The sequence below is a fragment of the Stenella coeruleoalba genome, assembly GCF_951394435.1.
Source record: "Stenella coeruleoalba genome assembly, chromosome: 11".
NCBI lineage: Eukaryota > Metazoa > Chordata > Mammalia > Artiodactyla > Delphinidae > Stenella > Stenella coeruleoalba.
Window position 1 is genome coordinate 31,515,114 of NC_137157.1, and position 19,635 is coordinate 31,534,748.

The following is a 19,635-nucleotide window of genomic DNA, read 5'->3' on the forward strand; positions in this document are numbered from 1 at the left end:
TCAAGTTAGTAACGAAAAAGGACTTAGAAGATCACTTCTAACTGAATAAAGACCTACTTAATGCCCAGCCAATATTTCATAGAGTAGGACATTGAAAGATATAAAATAATCCCTGGTCTCAGAGTGTTTATAATCTAGTTTGGGAGCTAACCCATCTCTATGAATATATGAGTGCATATCACTCAGTCTGCAATAACCACACGTAAATGGATACCATTTGAAAGATTTTCTGGTATAGCGTGGGAACCAACCTATGCTAATTTATTGGTTCAAAGAATGGATTTTAGAATCTGGCACACCTGCTCTTTGACCTTAGATAAGTAACTACGTTTCTAAATCTCAGTTCTTACTTACCATTTTGTAGTATAGATTAAATAAGAGAATGTATATATAAATTTTTTACCACAGTTATTATCACATAACCTCTCTGTGCCTCAGTTTCCTCATCAGTGTAATAGATTAACAGTACAATTGACCTTTGAACAACACGGGAGTTAGCAGTGGAACATCCTTCTCACAGCTTGTAGTTGGCCCTCTGTATACAAGCTTCCTCCCTAGCTGTGGTTCTGCATCCGCAGATTCAACTGACCATGGATCATGTAGTACTGCCGTACTTAACTGTTAAAAAAAACAAAAACAAAAACATGGGTATGAGTAGACCCATGTAGTTCAAACCCACGTTGTTCAAGGGTCAACTGTACTTAACCTTATAGAGTAACTTTAAATAAGTGAATAGAACAGTGCTAGGAACATAGCAAGTGCCTGCTAAATACTGTCTGTCAGTAATGGTAGTAGTGGCATTTGTGGGGTCATAGGATACTGGAGTCGGAAGGGAATTTAGAAACAATCTAGACGAAGTACTTCCAAAATAGGAAAGCTGAGACCCAAGAGTGGTGAAGCCCAGCTCCTGATCCCATTACCTGTGCTGTATCTTCTAGGACAGTGGTTTTCAAACTGGCTTCAAGAGTCCACCTAGCCTCTCTGCTTTTATTATTTATGTGTCTGGGTTTCTAAATAAGACTTGGCTTGAAAAAACAATTGAGCTTTTAAAAAAATGTTTGCAAGCCACTGCTTTAAATCAGCATTTGTGGGATATGATTTGAGAACCATCCAGTCACAATCTCTTAGGGTACGTGTTAAAAGTATAGCTATCAGGGCCCGCCTCAGAAATACGGAATCACAGCTTGTGGAGATGAGATGTAGGAACGTTAATGTTTCTGACTAATATGCCAGGTGATAGTTATTTGCATAGAAGTGGCAGGACCGCTTAGGCCATAATACTTACAATATTGGGTTGTTTCCATGTCTGAAAAGAAGCTGTGTTCCCATCCTTAGCCTAAAACTCATAATTTCACTAATTCAAGCAACAACATGAGTCACTTTTGAGTTTTATGGATATAGATAATCACAGCCTCTCTCTAGAGAACAGTGGGGCAAAAAAGCATCTTCAAGTAGGTCAGGCTTACCGGGGTGTTTGAATACCAGCTCTGCTATTACCCAGCTGTGTGACCTTGGACAAATAAGTCCCTAGACCTTTCTGGGATTCAACTTGTGGTTTTGAAAATGAGGAACTAGGACATGATCAATACTTAGTTCTTAATCTAGGATTCATAAACTTTGAAATTCTTGCAAATGGAACTCTAAATTATGCCTACGTGTGCCTTATGTGTGTTTCTAAGAAGAGCATGTATAACTTTCATGTGCTTCCCAGAGACGTCTGTGACACCCAAAAAGATAAGAACTACTAAATCCGATAACTTGGGAGACCCTTTTTAGCTCTGAGATTCTTTTATTCCATGGAGATACTTTTTTTAGCTGGTACCTTTTGGAAGGATTCAGTTATGCCTTGACAAAAGGAGGTTATTATATCGAACAAGAGGATCTGGTTTCTTTGCAGACATAACTTTGGTACATTTTATTTGAGAAAAAGAAAGTGGGTTGAGAGTACCTTTTTACCTTGCTTTTCATAGTAATTTCTTCAGCCGAAATCATTCCTTTGCCCATTCTGCCAGTTCCTCCTTTGCTTTAGGTGGCACCTTGCACTGTGCCCACAAACATTAAGTTTGTTTGCTTGGGGTGATTCTCATGTCACAGAAGCACACGATTTATGACTTTACTGTCATTTCCTTTTAAATTTCTTATTGGACACTTTTTACTGCCCCTGGAATCCCCGTGGTTTTCGTTTGAAATCCTTCTGGCATGTTTACTCAGCATAATAGTTCATCTATTTACAGAACATTTTGCTTTGTTTCCAAAAAATGTTGCAGGACTTGTTTTAAATGGCAAACTCAGACCTACCTAAAGAAAGGGTCAAGTATCTGGGAAGGGGATGAATGAAACTCTAAAAACTTGTATCTATGGGATGGTTCAGCTGTAGCTTTTAATGATTTTTAAGTGTTAATTTAAGGAGGAATCCAAATATTGAAATAGTTCAAATTAATTTTTCCTTTTGTTCTTCCTGCTGTTCCTTTCATTTGTGGTATTTTTTCCTTCATTTGGGGGAATTTAATTGAATATGACTTTGTTGCTTTTTTAAAAACCTTTTTATCTTTTACTATCTATTGAGTAATTATTTGTCTTCCTCAAAATGTTTAAGGCAGGTTGCTGTCCCAGCCCCATCTTGTAAAGGTGAAATTACTCTGTCTTTTCAAGGTCAGTCTACAAATCAGTAGAGTAGAATTAAAAGTCAAGAATTCGTGGTTTTCCTGGTCTTGAAGTAGGCACTTATTTTAAGTAGATTATATTAATACATGACTCTTAGAGTTTAAAATAATGGAAGATTATAAAAATATACTTAGATAACAAATTTCACACTTTGAATGGACAGTTTTGAATGATGCGGAATTTTTATTCTTCTTCAAATACGATGTTCTTTGGATATAATTACCACTGCCTTAAAATGGAAGATTGGAGCCTCTGAGACTTCCCATTTCTAGGTGAACTCTGAGCTTTATTAAGCATATCTTCTCTTTAAAAGCAGAGGTCTCATAATTTTGTTTGACCCTTGAAGAACAATGGTTTGATAGCTGGAGAGTTTTTAAAGTTTATTTTGATTAGTTTGCAATATTTAGCATTTAAATTTCTCCTGTGGTCAGTAGAAAATTCTTTTCTCTGTTTTAAGCTACATTTAGGACTTATAGTATGCAAAGAAAGGACAGAAGCGTATTAGAAATAATAGTAGTAAAAACTGACAAGTAGTGGGCTATGTTACCAAGCATGTCAATCTTATCATAAAGAAAAAATTGTTCTTCCATTATAAGATAAACCACTTAGGTACAAAATCTCCTGCTCCTTGACTTTTTAAAGTAATCATTATTGTGTGAGTATCCATGCAAAGCACTTTGTATGGATTTTCTCTTTTAGTCATCACAACCCTAGGAGGTAATTATTTTTACCAACAGCTTATTGATTAGGAAGCTGAGGCCTGGTGATGGTTAGTAACCTGACGATCCTCACCTGGAAACAGGGAGCTGAATAGAGGTTTGAACCCCTAACTGCCCATCTCTAGAGCATAAGAACCCAGTTCATAATTTATGATGTTTTAACTTAAGATGTCAATATCAACTGCAATTTAAGAATTAGCATTCCATCCTCTTGAATTTTATTTCCTAGGTAGTAGTCACCTTATCTTATGATTAGGAAGCAGTCGTATTATAGAAGTTCAATTAGTACTACTTAATTGGAATCCACATTATAAAGTGTGTCTATGAAATAAACCAAAAATGTTTTTAATCTCTTCTATCTGAAAGGAGAATGAGGGTCATCTAACTTCATTTAGATATTCTTCACCGAGAAAATATGACCCAGAAAAGTCTTTGAGTTGTCATGTTAATTTTTTCTAAATCACTAATTGAGTTGTTATTAAAGGAAAAAAAAGGGTAATTAACTTGGTTAGTTAGATTTTTAGTCAACATTAACAAAAGATGGCTTATAAGGAGAAATAAAAAGACAAAAAGCTGGGACTTCCCTGGTGGTGCCGTGGTTAAGAACCCGCCTGCCAATGCAGGGGACACGGGTTTGAGACCTGGTCCAGGAAGATCCCACACGCCGCGGAGCAACTAAGCCCGTGTGCCACAACTACTGAGCCTGTGCTCTAGAGCCCGTGAGCCACAACTACTGAAGCCCGCGTGCCTTGAGCCCATGCTCCGCAGCAAGAGAAGCCACCGCAATGAGAAGCCCCCACACCGCAATGAAGAATAGCCCCTGCTCGCCGCAACTAGAAAAAGCACGCGTGGAGCAATGAAGACCCAATACAGCCAAATAAATTAATTTTTTTTTAAAAAGCAAAAATCTTTGTCCTGTGTTATTTCTGAAGACTGAACAACCAGCATTACAGTAAGCTGCTGCAGGAGTGAACTGGGATATTTAAAATATAAGCGTAGAAGGTTAGGTTTTTTGCTCTACAGCAGTGATTCTTAAACTTCTCTGGGTCTCCCAGCACTCTGAAAACTGGACTCTTTCCTCAGAAAGGTTCACATATGTGCAACATTTTATGTAGTGTCAAGGGAATCATGAGTTATTACTGCTGCATTTTGATTCTTATCTAGAACTTGGGAGAAACAACTGAGACAAGTGTGTCTCACTAAAGATGTCCAAGAAGCCACTGATTTCATGAGACTTGGAGACCTCAATGATATTTGAATCATGAAATCCAAAGATTTTAGATAAGTGATCTAGAGAGGGAGTTAAATGTTCTGACTTTGAGTTCTTTTTCTCCTGAGTCCAAATACCTGCAGGGTATGGTAGGCAGCCAGTGCCTGTTTGGCTTGCAAAGACTTTTTCTTGGCTGGGTTTCCGGCATTTCTACATGCCATTCTCGTATGCATTTTACCTCCTCATGTCACTGAGTATGGTCAGTCCTTAAGACATCCAAAAAAAGATAGCAAATGGGCCCATCTAGTAGTAGAGTGAGCCCATCACAGAGTGACTTGTTTTTGCAGTTTTATGCATTTAATGAGCTGGCACGGTACTTACATCCTCACACTCCACACCACAAAGTTCATTGGACCTTTGGAATAATTGGACCTTTGGTAAATTTTCCACCAGTTAGGTTCTATTTTATTTATTTTTTGCCCTGAACATATTTTACGAGAATAGATTGGTTTTTTCAAAATCTGGAGCCTTGGTTATGTATCCATTTCACCCTCCCAACAGTATGCTTCCCTGGAATCTAAACCACGTCTCTGCTTTTTCAGCGTACGGTCTCTGTATAAATATTTAATACATATTCAGTACTTTCCTAATGGTGTTCTAAACTGCCCCCAGTCTCTATTCTCTCCTTGCTCCAATCCATCCCTCCAGACTCACCTTTCTAAATTGACAGTCATGTTCCCTTCCAGCTTAAACACCTGCAGTATAGCACCACTGCTTAATTCCATGAGAAAGGTAAATCAGACTGAATTTTTCATGGTTATCTACTTCACCCTCTTCATCTTACAGACGAGGAGCGGAGGTTTCACTGGTCCCACTGGAACTTGTTCCACTGGAACTGGTCGCGCTGGACCTCACTGCCTCCCTCTTGGCCTCCTTGGCCCGACATTTAGGTCCCTCACTAATAATGGCTTTCCCGGGGTATTTCTTACCTCCTACCTGCTAGAGCCTGAATGATCTGTCCCTGGTCTCCCATGTCTTTGTCTTTGCATATAACCCTATACCTAGAATGTCCCACTCCCTTGCAATTAATAATAAATACTCATACTCATTCATACACCATGCTCAAGCACTAAGTATTTTAAACAAGTTATATAATCCTTGTTTAGTCTTAATAGATCCACTAGCTCGATTCTATGATTCCCATTTTACACATGTGGAAATTGAGGCTAAAGAAGATTAAGTAGTTTGCCTAAGATCTCTGAGTTAGCACGTGGCAGGACATGGATCCAACCTGAGCAGTGTGTCCCCGGGACCTGTGTTGTGAGGCCTACATCAAACTAACTGCTTGGAAGGAACAGCTTATCTTCCTAGTTCTAGGTCAAAGGCTCCCTCTACTCTTATCAAATTTCCACAGTGCTCAATATACATAAGAGAATTCTGTGCTTTCTGAATGCTATTTAACATACTATAAATGCTTGGAAAGTAATATAATAATTCATGAAGCAGCCATAAAAATATACAACTTGACTTCCTAATTTCTCTTCCAAATGTAATTGGAAACAAACCAATGCAAGCCAAGAAAGTAATAATGCGGAGACTGATCTGTAGATAACTGTGCTGAGACCAGCGCACAGCGCCAAGATTTGTATCCTTACCTCCAGTAGGTACTCCTGATGACTGTGACCTTGGGATGCCAGTTAACCTCTCTGTTTTCTTCTGTGAAACAGGCTTAATAACACATATCTCTGGGGTCGTGATAGAGACTGTGTATGAAAACTTAAACTGGAAAGCATTTTTCAAAAATAGTATTACTTTTCAGTTCTACCAGAAATTAAATATCAGTAAATCAGTTTAATGCAGAAATTATTATTATATACCCCCCAAGTGGTAAGGTGTGGAGATTTCAGTGTGCTGGTCAGAGAACTTCTTGTAAGGTTTCTTTGTACCAATTTTTACGTATAGATTACTAATAAAACAGAATTGGCCAGCATATTGCTTACATTTTTTCTGCCCTTTCGGTACATACTCAGATCCTAAGTTATCTGAATACCAGTCGGTCAATTCTATGTTTATTTTCTGATAATGTTAGTTGTGCTTAAGGACGGCTAGATTGTCAAGCAGCTTGTGTTCAGAACACCTGCCACTTCTTGCCATGTTTCTCCATCTGGAATGACTTTCATTTACACGGTTGGTTCATAACAAAACAGAATGTTGCTGCTCGTTCTGATTCCAGCTTTTAGGTCAGCTATGGCTTCCACTGGGGCTTACATAAAATAACAAGGTCCGGTACGTGGGCCTCTCACTGTTGTGGCCCCTCCCGTTGAGGAGCACAGGCTCTGGATGTGCAGGCCCAGCGGCCACGGCCCCCAGGCCCAGCCGCTCCACGGCATGTGGGATCCTCCCGGACCGGGGTACGAACCCGTGTCCCCTGCATCGGCAGGCGGACTCTCAACCACTGCGCCACCAGGGAAGCCCAGGACCATACTGTTTTATTGGGGGTGGCATGAGGAGGGCTGATGGTGAGCCTCACAAGTGGAAAATATCTAGGACAAGTGTGCAGAGAGTAGATAGATGAAAATATGTAGTTGAGCTAAGAGGCAAGGGAGGCTCTGCTGTCAGAGACCTGAGTTCTAGTCCAGACTTAACACGTAGTAATCGTGTGACCTTAGTCAAGTTTCTTGACCTCTTTGAGCCTTAAGTTCTTCATTCATTAAGTAGAGATAGTATGTGAAAGGGATTCTGAGGCTTGGATGTGATCATGCAACATAAGCCCTTGATAAGCACAGTGCCAGCACATCATAAATATTTGGTAAGTGTTAGGCTGGAGGCTGAGATGAGTGGGAGATGGTACCATTGGAAGTAGAATGGTAGCATGCACAGTGGGATCATCTACTTCCTTGGCTCCCCTCTGACTGCTTATGCCTTTAACTAGATTCTTTTCTCACCAAATTGTTCTCAGATTCCAGAAGCTATTGGCAAAGCCAAGAAGAAACCATCTGGATTGTGTTCTGGGAGACTTGTCAGAGATGACCTAGTCTGGCAAACATGCACAACATCCCAGCTTACTGTGGGGAACAGGAATGATTTTAGAGACAGGGTAAAGGGGGAAATGAGTCCACCAAGGCAAGGTAGACCCATTGAGGATATAATAAAGCAAAACCACTTTTTTTACATTGTATATTATTTTAAGACTCAATGGGCTAAGTCAGTTTATACATATTATAAACGGGCCATATGATACAGATGGAAATTTTATCTGTGCTGGAAGGGTGAGATGTAAGAGGTGGTACTATATGTAGAAAAGGAGACCAGTGAACCTAGAACTCTGTAAGTTACCAGGATGTGTGCCTTGGAAGTCAGTTGACAGTATGGCTCTCAGTGAAGAATATGGATTGATTGGCATGTTCACTCATCTCAGCTCATAAATTGACTGTCAGACGTGGGTACTTTTATCTCCACTTTACAGATGAGAGAAACCAAAGTACAGTTTAGATTTGTTCCAAATTCCCTGGTTCTAAATCAGGTGCTTGTTCAACTTATTGCCACAGTGACTGGTGGAAATGGGTTAGATCGTCTTTGAAAGCCTTTAAAAGAAGCTAGATAAACACTTGAGGCAGCTCAAACGTTCAGCACCAGCTAGGTGGATTCAGTTATACCACAGAACTGAATCTTTCTAAATTAATTAAGTGATAAAGCATTTGCCACTCATAAGTATCATTGATCTTTTGAAATTTCGCAAACATTTTTTTCTAGGATCAACGTAGAACAGTAGTTCTCCAACTTAAGCGTACATCAGAGTCACCTGGAGGACTTGTTACATGAGATTCAGTAGGTCTGGTGTGGCCCGCGACTGCGTTTCTACAGATTCCATGGTGATGTTGATATATCACTTGGTAAACCACTTACAAGAAAAATATACTGTGTTACTGATCCTTTGGAGGAACAAATAGGAATATAATCCTAGAGGGAAATTTCAAGACCACAGATGGAAATTGAAATTCAAATCATGTTTCCAAAACTCAGTAGATTATACTTAGCCACCCATAACTGAATTTGGAGGAAAAAAGATTTGTATTATCACTTTATTTCTGGAGAGTGCCTTTGATTGCAAAGGGAAATCAAGAATGAAAAATCACTATATATGTAAATATTGAAATTCAGTAGTAACTAAAAGCATAATAGGTTTGTAGGTGTTTTTCTCCAAACCACTAAAAACAATATGACTGATATGTATGGATTTTCTTACAGATATTTTTTTCCTTTTTTTTTTTTTTTTTTTTTTTTGGTCTCTGTAGGTGGCAAATCTTCCAAAAGACTATAAGATAACCCTCAGATATGTCCCCGGGATGGACGTTTTGGTATGTAAACTGTACATTTCTGGGTTTCATTTTGGTAGCTGACAAAAGAGATGGGATCATTCATTCATATTGAGATAGGAAATTATCTGCCATTTAGGAGTTTGCTAATTGTCAGAATTTGAAGAAGGTATCTTTGGAATTTGACTTACATATTTTTTTTCCTCAGGCAACTGCTAAACTTTAGTTTTGGATGAGCATTTCAGCACATGTGTCTTACACCTGTACTCCCAAAGTAAATAAGATCACCTTCCTTAGAGCTAGCCACTGATTTCTCTCTTTCCTTCAGTCTTCCCCCAAAAAAGGCTTGAGTGTAAAATTATGTAAATTATTTTCATACCTGAAAAGGTCCTATATAAGTCTCCTATTTAATTTGAGTTAATTTGAGAACACAAATGTTTTATCTCTGAATTTATTTGCAATGTGATTGATTCTTAAAGCCTTACAATAAAAATATGTGGCTATGATTATAGGTACTCCTTTATTACTGTAACTAAGCAATTTTGTTTTTCTCATTACATAGTATCAGTATTCATACATAAAGAAATATTTCCAGCATAGGGAATAATGTAATGCCTGTGTACTCATCACATAGCTTGTCAAATGGTACCATTGTGCAGTATTTGCTTCAAATGTATTTTTTAATATTGAATTATGATAAATATAACTAAAGCCCCATATATGCCCCTTTCCTATACCCATTAGTGCTCACTTTGTCTCTTAGGAATAAGTATTCTGAGCTGGAATTTTTCATTCCAGTGCATGTTTTCAAGGCTTGACCTGAAGATACCACCCCCTTGGAGCTGTGTTGAGTGCAACAGCCCACAGTAGCCCTGCTCTAATACTTTGATTGCAAACTGTACATCCATTCATAAGATACCAATTTTTTGCATATTTTATGTTAATGCCATTATACTGCATGTATCACTTTGCAACTTGCTTATATTTTGCAACATGCCTTTGACGTATAACATGTTCCATGTTGATGCATTTTAACTACTGTATTGTTCCTTTGAGTTAATTTAAAATCATTTGCGTTACTCTCTGCTCTGCAACTTGACATCTTTCCATAACTTAACAAAAATACTTATTACACATCGACTTTGTGCAAGTTGTCTTAAACTTTGAGTCCTTTCTGTGGACGAGTCCATCAAAATTATTACCAGTTCAAGTATGTTAAGCACGCCACTCAGTGCTGTGTTTAAAATGTCTTTCAAAGACTATAAGGTTGTCATTTCAAGAACATTCTCTTGAAAGGCATATTTCTTTTCATTCGTTTATACTAAAATATTTACTCTCTACTACGTTCCTTAGAATTCCTTAGAACATGTACCTTCTTGTTGAACAAGTTATCCTCTTTGTTGACCTAGCAAGTCTAGGTCAATGTCCTATTGAATTAGGAGAGTTCTCTGGAAATAATAATGTAACATTATAGCAGCCTGAAACTTAATTAATCATTTGCTTACTCACTCAGCAAGTGTCCGTTTAGGAAACACTATGGAGCTAGCACTTTATGAGACACTTTAAGAAACATATACATCAATTAGCCTTATGTTCAAAAACTTTAATAATAATGGGCGGGAGGAGTAGCTGGCCTTTTCATAATGCTTTTCTATTCTCAAAATGATTTCATGTTTTTAATCTCCTTGGATGATCAGAAAAACCCTGCGAGGAAAGCAGGATAGCTACTGTGATTCCTATTTTACAAATGACACCCTGAGCTTTACAACCCAGAAGCATTTTGCCCAAAGTTAAACAACTAGAAAGTGATAAAGCCTTAAAAAGAAACCCTAGGTCATCTGACTTTTAACCCTAAATGTGGGTATCTAAATAATTATAATAGCAAGGAAAAGTGTTCTAAGTGAAGCATCTAAGTAATAAAGATGCACCCTGCTCCTGACTGTAGAAGCACTTAGGCCTGGGACTGCCAAGCTCTCTCAAAGAAATCACGCAACTCTTTGAAAAACAATGTTAAACTGAAAATAGCGAAATAGATTATTTTGTGCTGGTATAAATCATAGATTGTGCTAAATCATAGATTTCAGTATCGGTTATTGATAACAAGAGCTAACCGTGTAAAAATAAAGCTGATTCATTGCCACCTTTTTTTTTTTTTTTTTCTTGTTTCTGTAATTGAGAAAAGTCCGCTATTATTTGGTCTTGGCACACTGTCCTGGCACAACTGGAGAAACTCTGTTCTTGGCTACCGCCGTTGGCAAGAAAAACAAGCCCGTGCATAGGCCTTTGGGTAGAAATAGGGGGTCTTACGCTTTGTTTTACCTTCATTTTAAAATGTTAGTTTCTGCCAAGACCAGAGGAGTTTCCCAGTGGAGAGGCCCCTGATTATTTGTCAGTGGTCAGAGCCCCAGCTGCTGTATCTTTTGTCTTTAAACAACAGAGGGTAGAGTGGGAGCCAGTATGGGTACCAGAAAGATTCTCTGGGGCCAGAGCAGTAAAATTCTTCCAGAGGCACTAGGCAGAAGAAAGCAATAGGGTAGAATACACTTTATTTTTTGCTTTTGTTTTAAAAATAAGCTAAATACTCCTGAAAAGGGGAGGTTACTTTTCTAAGGGTCTTTTAAGAAAATTACCCAGCAGATTGTCTCTCACAAATAGCAGGGTGTGATCCACTGGTTGGTATTTAAATCTAACAATAATTACCAATTTTATTTTAAACTCTTTGAAACTATAATAGTGTCAGACTGTTAGGATTTCCTTTAAGTTCCTAAACTAAAAAATCCTAAACATTTCTGACCCTTTCCACTTACAAGTAATGTTATTATAGAAAGAACAAAAACTGAGTTGCTGAATTTGGGCCACACATCTGCTGTCATTCTGACCCCTCTAAAATGATATAAACTATGAGTTGCTTGTGGTATTTGAGTAAAAAAATTCATCCCTTTTTAGTTAAATTACATATTTATCAGTTTTCTTCTAACTTTTTATTTGAAAATACTTTCAAATTTCCAGAAAAGTTATAAGAATATTTAAAGAACACCCATATACCTTTTAATACAGATTCATCTATTTTTAACATTTTGCCTCATTTGCTTTACTAAATGCTTGCTTTCTGTGTGCACATGTGTTATTTTTCTAAACCCGTTGAGTAAGTTGCATACAAAATGGCTGTTTAACCCCTAAAATACTTCAGTGTGTGTTTCCTAAGGATTTTCTCTTACATAACCACAGTATGGTTGTCTGCTTCAATAAATTTAGCAGTAACTAAAATACTTCAATCTATTGGCTGTATTTCAATTTTGTCAAATTTTTTTTTTTGCATTTTTTTCCCTCTAGTACAAGATCTAATCTAGGATCATGATTTGCATTTTAATATCATCCATGATCGGCAGAATAATGGTCCCCCAAAGATGTCTCATGCTGTGACTATATTACCTTCCATGGCAAAAGGGTCTTTGCAGATGTAATTAAGGATTTGGGGATGGGGAGAGTATTCTGGAGTATCCAGGTGGGCCCAGTCTGATCACATGAATCCTTATGAGAGGGAGGCAGGAGTTTAGGGACCAGAGAGAAGATGTTACGCTACTGGCTTTGGAGATGAAGGGGCCACAAGCCAAGGAATGCAGGAGATCTCTAAAAGCTAGAAAAGGCGAGGAAAGGGATTCTTCTGTAGAGCCACTAGAAGAAACACAGCCCCTGTGATCACCTTGATTTGAGCCTAGGAAGACCCATTTTGGACTTTGACCTCAAGAGCTATAAAATAATAAATTTGTGCTCTTTTAAGCCCACTAAGTTCATGGAAACTAATGCATCGTGTCTCTTTGATCTTACTTTAAGACTTCCCAGCCTTTCTTTGTCTTTATGACAATGAAATTTTTGAGTTATACAGCCCTCCCCTTTCGATAAAATATTTCTCTTTGAAACAATTAATGTTTTTTAATGATTATATTCAGAATAAGCATTCCAAGCCGTGATGCTACATTAAGTGATGACGTGTCCTCAGGTTATCACATCCAAAGGCACACAATGTCCATCTTCTCTTGCTGCATGTTTTGATCTCCTGGTTCAGGTGTTCCACCATTTCTGTGTATTTACTCATTAACAACTAAGAAGCAATCTTTGGGGAGACACTTGAAGACCATGTACAGTTCTTCATCAAAATTTCTCTCGTGGATTTAGCATCTATTGATGATTTTTACCTGAACCAGTCTTTACTGTCTTGTCAGTTTTTAATCATTATTCTTTTAAAGACGAGGTTAAATAAGCCATTGGCCATACATAATGTTATTCTAACAGTATGCCTCCCAGCCATCTTCCCTCTGTAGCGCCCTTCCTGTACGATTTTACTATCTCAACTGTCCCCACCTTCTTTTGCCTGGTTTGCTCCCTCTGGGATATTCTCATCTCCCTCGCCATTCCAGGATTTATTATGCGAGGTTTCAACTCTTCTTTAGAAGACAGGGTGGTTCTTCTTTAAAAAACAAAACAAAACAAATACACCTGATCATTTTACCCCTCCTCTTCATAAGCTTTGAATGGTTGTTCTTAGGAAAAGGAGCTCCTTAAACAAGGCCTCCGAGGTTCTCGTGATCTGGCACCTTTCCAAATTCTTGTTCAGTCCCTCAACCTCACATGTTCCTTGCTGCCACTGTTCCTTTCCTGCATGCCTTTCTCTGTACCTAGCGTGCTGGTCAATCCTTTTGTTTAGGTAACTCCTGAATCTTTCATTTTCTTTTTTTTTTCCTTCTATGGTTTTCTTTTTTAATTGAAGTATAGTTGATTTACAATGCTGTGATTGTAGCAGAGATTGCTCTGCTGCTGTACAGCAAAGTGACTCAGTTATACACATATAGACATTCTTTTTTTTCATATTCTTTTCCATTCCATGGTTTATCCCAGGAGACTGGATATAGTTCCCTGTGCTATACAGTAGGACATTATTGTTTATCCATTCTAAATGTAATAGTTTGCATCTACCAACCCCAAATTCCTTCCCCCACTCCCCCTTGGCAACCACAAGTCTGATCTCTATGTCTGTGAGTCTGTTTCTGTTTTGTAGGTAGGTTCATTTGTGCCATATTTTAGATGCCACATATAAGGATATCATATGGTATTTGTATTTCTCTTTCTGACTTAATCACTTAGTGTGATAATCTCTAGCTGTATCCATGTTGCTGCAAATGGCATTATTTCATTCCTTTTTCTGGCTGAGTAATATTCCATTGTATATATGTACCACTTCTTTATCCATTCATTTGTCGATGGACATTTAGGTTGTTTCCATGTCTTGGCTGTTGTAAATAGTGCTGCTCTAAACATAGGGGTGCATGTATCTTTTTGACTTGTAGTTTTGTCCGGGTATATGCCTAGGAGTGGGCTTGCTGGATCCTATGGTAGCTCTATTTTTAGTTTTCTGAGGAACCTCCATGCTGTTCTCCCTAGAGGCTGCACCAACTTACACTCCCACCAAGAGTGTAAGAGGGTTCCCTTTTCTCCACACCCTCTCCAGCATTTGTTATTTGTCTGACTCTTTCATTTTCAATGTCACTTCTTTAAGGAAGCCTTCCCTCTCCTTGAGGAAGCCATATCCTCCTATTAGAAACTCTTTTCATAGCACTCCTCAGAGTAGTAGTGCTTTCGTTTATTTGTGGAATTTAGTTGATAATCTTCTATTCACCTGTAAACTTCCTGAGGGCAGGCATTGTATAATCTTGCTCTTCTATCCTCAGTGTCCAACATATGATAGGCACTTAATAAATTATCTGCTGAAAGAAAATGAAGAAGGAAGGAAGGAGGAAAGTGCCCTAACATGTAATCACTTGTAATTTCCCTGAGGCACCAATTGAATAGAATCTACAAGATTTTGATGATGAGGCGAATAACTGTAACTCATCACACATTATCTGCACCTCAATGTCACACTGTTATCTTCTTTTAGATATGTGTGCGTTTTGTAAAAACTCTTAGGTCTAAGAGCTGTATCATGCAATTCTGAGGAATCATGGTTTCCGTGAGCCTTCTGTTACGCTACTTTTATTGAGTCATTTCCTTAATCAAGAACCTTCTCATTGTTCTCAGCGATTGAAGGCTGAAAGCCAAATTCCTGACTCTGATGTTCTTGACCTTCCCTAATCTTGCCCCACCAAAACCACTTCATCTTAATACCCGTTCTTCCCCAACACAGACTCGCCCCTCCAGCCAGATGCATCCCTGCCTCCTAGAATCACCTTGCTTATTCTCAATTCCAAGGCTGCCTAGTACTACTTCCCTTTGCTAGGAATGTTCTTTTCTCCCATCCTCTCATCCAAATTCTACCCACAGAATTATACAATACCCTGGGGCTAAAAGCATTTTAGTGGTCATCCGCCTCCAAGGTCAACTTAAGAACCCTCTTTCTCATAAGACCATTTCCTAGTGTTCCAGACCATGCTCTCTTCCCCATATCATTTGGCCACTAAAAATTGACATCACCCCTATTTTGTGCTTCTGCTTGATGCTTGTGGGGGACAAGTAGTCAGCAACACTGATGTGGTATCTGCTCTGTGGACCTTACCTTTTAGTTTATTATCTCTGAATTTCTATAGAATTTGTCCAGAAACAAATCATTTGGGGTACTTGATCATATATTGCTTACATAGCTGTTTAAAATCGTATGCGTTATGGACTTGTCTCAAAGTACTGTTGTGAGAAATAATTAAGATATGAAAAACCCAAGATATAGTATACGTACAATGATTGTCCTATGTCATCACAATTATTTTGTTGTTATATTTTCTCTTTTTGCTGTATTTTTCTAAAGATTAGGGATCAAATCTTTTACTCCTTTGTATTTCCTTACCATTTAAGCAGGTAGTAGCTACTCAAAAACTACTTACCAGTAAACATTTAACTGTTGGCAAAAAATGCGTGATTTCCAAATCTTGAGGAGCCCATCTCATTTGTTTATATTCCTTTGGTTCTCACTAACAGTAATGAACTCAAGCTTTACCAACAAAACAAAACAAAACAAAAAAGTCCCATTATTTTAAGGAGACTGAAGAATAGCATTCCAGTCAAGGACAGGGATGCAGCCAGGCCTCATGAAGGGACTGGAGCCAGGATTGGAAAGCTACCAGGTTTTCCTTTCCCCTTCTCTGCAGCTCTGCCTCATTCTGTTTTGCCTGTGCAGAATTTTTCTCTGTTCCAGTCACCTGGGGGGCATATCGCTGCCCCAGAGCTCCCACATTTACATATTGGTTTTGACCCTGCTCAGAGACTCGTTGTCAGTTCCTATCATTACTACCAGTTTTGGGGAGGGACTTTCTGATTGACCCATCTGGCTCAGGAGGGCACTACTGTTCAGTCAGCTGTGGCTGCAGGGCAAGTTCACTATTTGTAAGTGTGGATCCTCAGAATCCTCCCCTATGATTTGATGTGCTCCCTATAGAAATAGATGTCAGTCAAGTAGACACTGTACTTAATTACTTCTATCTCTCGTATAATAGAGTATGTATTTCAAAGGAGTAAGTGTAAAATGTTAGGTAAGTGAATAAAATATAAGATTAAATACGATTTTTAAGTGGCTCTTTTGTATTCTCAAAGTACAGGGCCCATCTTAATAAATAAGTGATTATATTAAGATACTTTCAGAACATCTAGACCATTACTATCTGATAGAAGCCACATATGTAATGTTAAATTGTCCGGTAGCTACATTTTAAAAAATAAAAAGGAACAGGAAAAATTAAGTATATTAAATTTTATTTAGTCCAATATATTCAAAATGTTATCATTGTACCTTACAATCAATATAAAATTATCAGTGGGATAGTTTTCATTTTTTTATATTTATTCAGAATCCACTGTGTATTTCATACCTACAGTACACTCCAGTAAGACATTAATTTTCATCAGAAATATTTATTCATTTAGCTTTTTATAAAGTTTACAGTTGAAAATGCATATTCCCATACCTAAGCTTTTCCAAACATACTTAAAAGTTTTCCAGTCACCAAATCAAGTATTGATTTTTTAACTTTCAACAGACTGAATTAGTTAAGCAAAAGTAATATTTTAGTTCCTCAGTCACACTGGCCACATTTTGAGTGATAAGTAGCTGAAGGTGGCTAACGGACCCCCTATCAGCTAGCACAGATTAGACAGACCCCTGTATTTTATAGAGAAACTGAAGTTCTGAATAAGTGACTTGCCTAAAATCACGAAGTGTGTTAACCGAGTTAGAATTAGACACAGCCTCTAGTTCATCATTGCTGCCCTCACCTCCCCACGCTGATCCTTCCTCATGGTGCTATTTTGTGTCTGGTTCAGAGGCCATTTATAGGCCTGCCCCGGGAAACATCACATATTTATAGTGTTTGGACTGATTACCATCTTAATCAGATTGAGCTTTCTACATCACTTTAATTCAAACAAGAAAATGCAAAGTTAGATGTCTACAGTGAACACTGAAAACCCAAATTAATTGTTTAGACAGAAGACTAAAATAAATGACAAAACCCAGCTCATCTAAAAGGGAGTTAAGATTTTGGAGACTCTACAGTAGTAATGTGAGCGCACAATATTTTACAAAGTGTTATTGTAGGAATGTTTTAAATCTGCCTGCCCATGGAATGTTTGAGAGTGGCAGGGAGTGTCAGCTTTCTAGCCCTAAGAGTAAAAACCAGAGGGAGTTCGCTAAAGGCGATTAGCATTTGCTCTTTGGTTGCAACGATTGCTGGGAGAAATTTTCTTTCCGTAGTATAGCTCTGGATTCATTGAAATGAGACAGAGCCACTTCCAGTTCTTAAGAAATCTCTTGAGGTTAAGGACCAGTGTGCCTCGTCCAGATGTGAGACCACATGAGTCATGGAGAGCCCAGCAGAAGAAAATACTTCAGCTGTATGTGCTTTGACTGTATTCACTGATAAAAGAACTAGACGAGTGCTTGGGAGTCTTGGTTTCTAATATTTAAGTTTGTTGTGTAATCTTGGCAAGCAACTTCACTGCTTTAGGCCTTGGTTTTCTCAGTTATGAAATTGGTGGGACTGGACCAGATGGTCTTCAGCATTTCTTCCAGATCTAAACCATTGTGATTCCAGTGGCATGGCTCTAGATTCTTTTGTCTGCCCAGCCAGTAGGTAAATGCTAGAAGCACAAGAGGAAAGAAAGGAATGCTTTTGTACCCTGGGCATCCATACCTCTAATTCTCTAATTCTGGCAAGATTGAGGGTTGACACTCATTAAAGAAAACAAAACAAAAGCGATCAAACTGGGTGGTAATCCTGGTAATTCGATTGGTTGGATTAGAAGATGGAGGGAAGACCGACTGTGACTATTCCTCAGAAGCCTCGTAGCTTATGAGCCAGGCCTTTCCTCCCTCTGAGTCTCTAATGGATATTTTACCCCAGCTCCGTTGTGGAGAAATCCCTCACAGTGCAGACAACTACATGAGGCCCACTAACGAAGCAGACACGTATCTAAGACACTTTCCAAATGGAAAAGTAGTGCCAAGTGCATCCATGAAGAAATGTTAGAGTATGTTTTGTCCACTTTCAGATTTTAATTCCAAAAGGCTTATGGTGACTGCTCTTAGGGACTCTCTCTTCATCTAAGACTGATGTGGAAGAGTGTGTCAAATGTTTTCTACTATTAAACCGGAACAGTTTCTTAAATGAAGCAGGGGATGGAGATGAGAAAGCAGGCCAGATTTAGCAAGTCCCCAGGATGTTTTTATTTCAGCCAGCGACTCAAATTTACCAGTTCTGGGTCCACAGAGGTATTATGTCATACATCTTATGAAATTCATATATCATCTATTTTAAATTTTCATTGTTGGTTTTTGGAAGCGGTCATATTCCTGGTTATGTTTAGAATGCTTTCAATTGTAGTAGTTTTTATATCTTTAATTGTTAAATCATTAATTTGGTGCTTATGGTATTTTAAAATCCCTTAGGAAGTTCACAGTTTTTACCCAGATCTTCTGTGGTGGCATGCTAGCAGGTCAAGGACAATGAGTCAATATCATTGATTCAGTTAGCATTCTAGAATGATACATGTTATATGTGTGTGTGTGTATATATATATGTATGTATATATATATATATATATATATATATATATATACATTACATATATAATATATATATATATACACACACATACAAAGATGAATAGAAAGCATGTGTTGCTCCAGTAGTCCTAAATAGAGCTGCTATAATTGACCCAGAAAATGTAAGACAGAGGCTACCAAGAAAGAAGGTAAGAAATTAAGAGTATGGAGTTAAGGAGTTTGGAGTTTTTCAAAGCAAAAACTATATTTCTTTTTGTATGTATATGGGTGAATAAAACATTAAATTATGTGTACTTCAGGAATTTGAAAGGTACTCCTTACATCACCTCTATGACATCCTGGGTGACTTTATCAACTTTATCAATTCTTCACATTCTTCTAGTGAAATAAAGAACATTATGTATAGCTTACATTCTTCTGATATATGTTGTGAGTTAATATTTATATAAAACTATTTGTTTAAAATGGTCTCTGAAAGATAAAGAGTGACAATAATGCCTGTTATTAAGGTAAAGGAAAAAATTAAATTTGTGACCCTCAAACTTTTAATTATCTATTTCCTAATCATAATCTTGGAAGAGGTGAAAAACAGAGAGACTTCCTATCATCTCAGAAATAAAATATTTAGTTCACTGAGTTTTGTTCTCTCTGCAAATCATTGACTATATTTAATTAAAAAGA

At 37.9% G+C, this 19,635-nt stretch overlaps 1 protein-coding gene across 5 annotated transcripts in view; it reads left to right on the top strand.

Annotated features, from left to right (window-relative positions):
- The window catches only part of KITLG (KIT ligand), an 88,618-nt gene that overhangs the window by 39,996 nt on the left and 28,987 nt on the right, over window positions 1-19,635 (top strand). For 3 of the 5 annotated variants that reach the window (XM_079938137.1, XM_079938136.1, XM_079938139.1), the window contains exon 3: window positions 8,889-8,951. The exons of the other annotated variants lie outside the window; for them this stretch is intronic. In XM_079938137.1, the coding sequence (XP_079794263.1) occupies window positions 8,889-8,951 (63 nt within the window). The remainder of the gene's footprint in view (window positions 1-8,888; window positions 8,952-19,635) is intronic. 5 annotated transcript variants of the gene reach the window in all.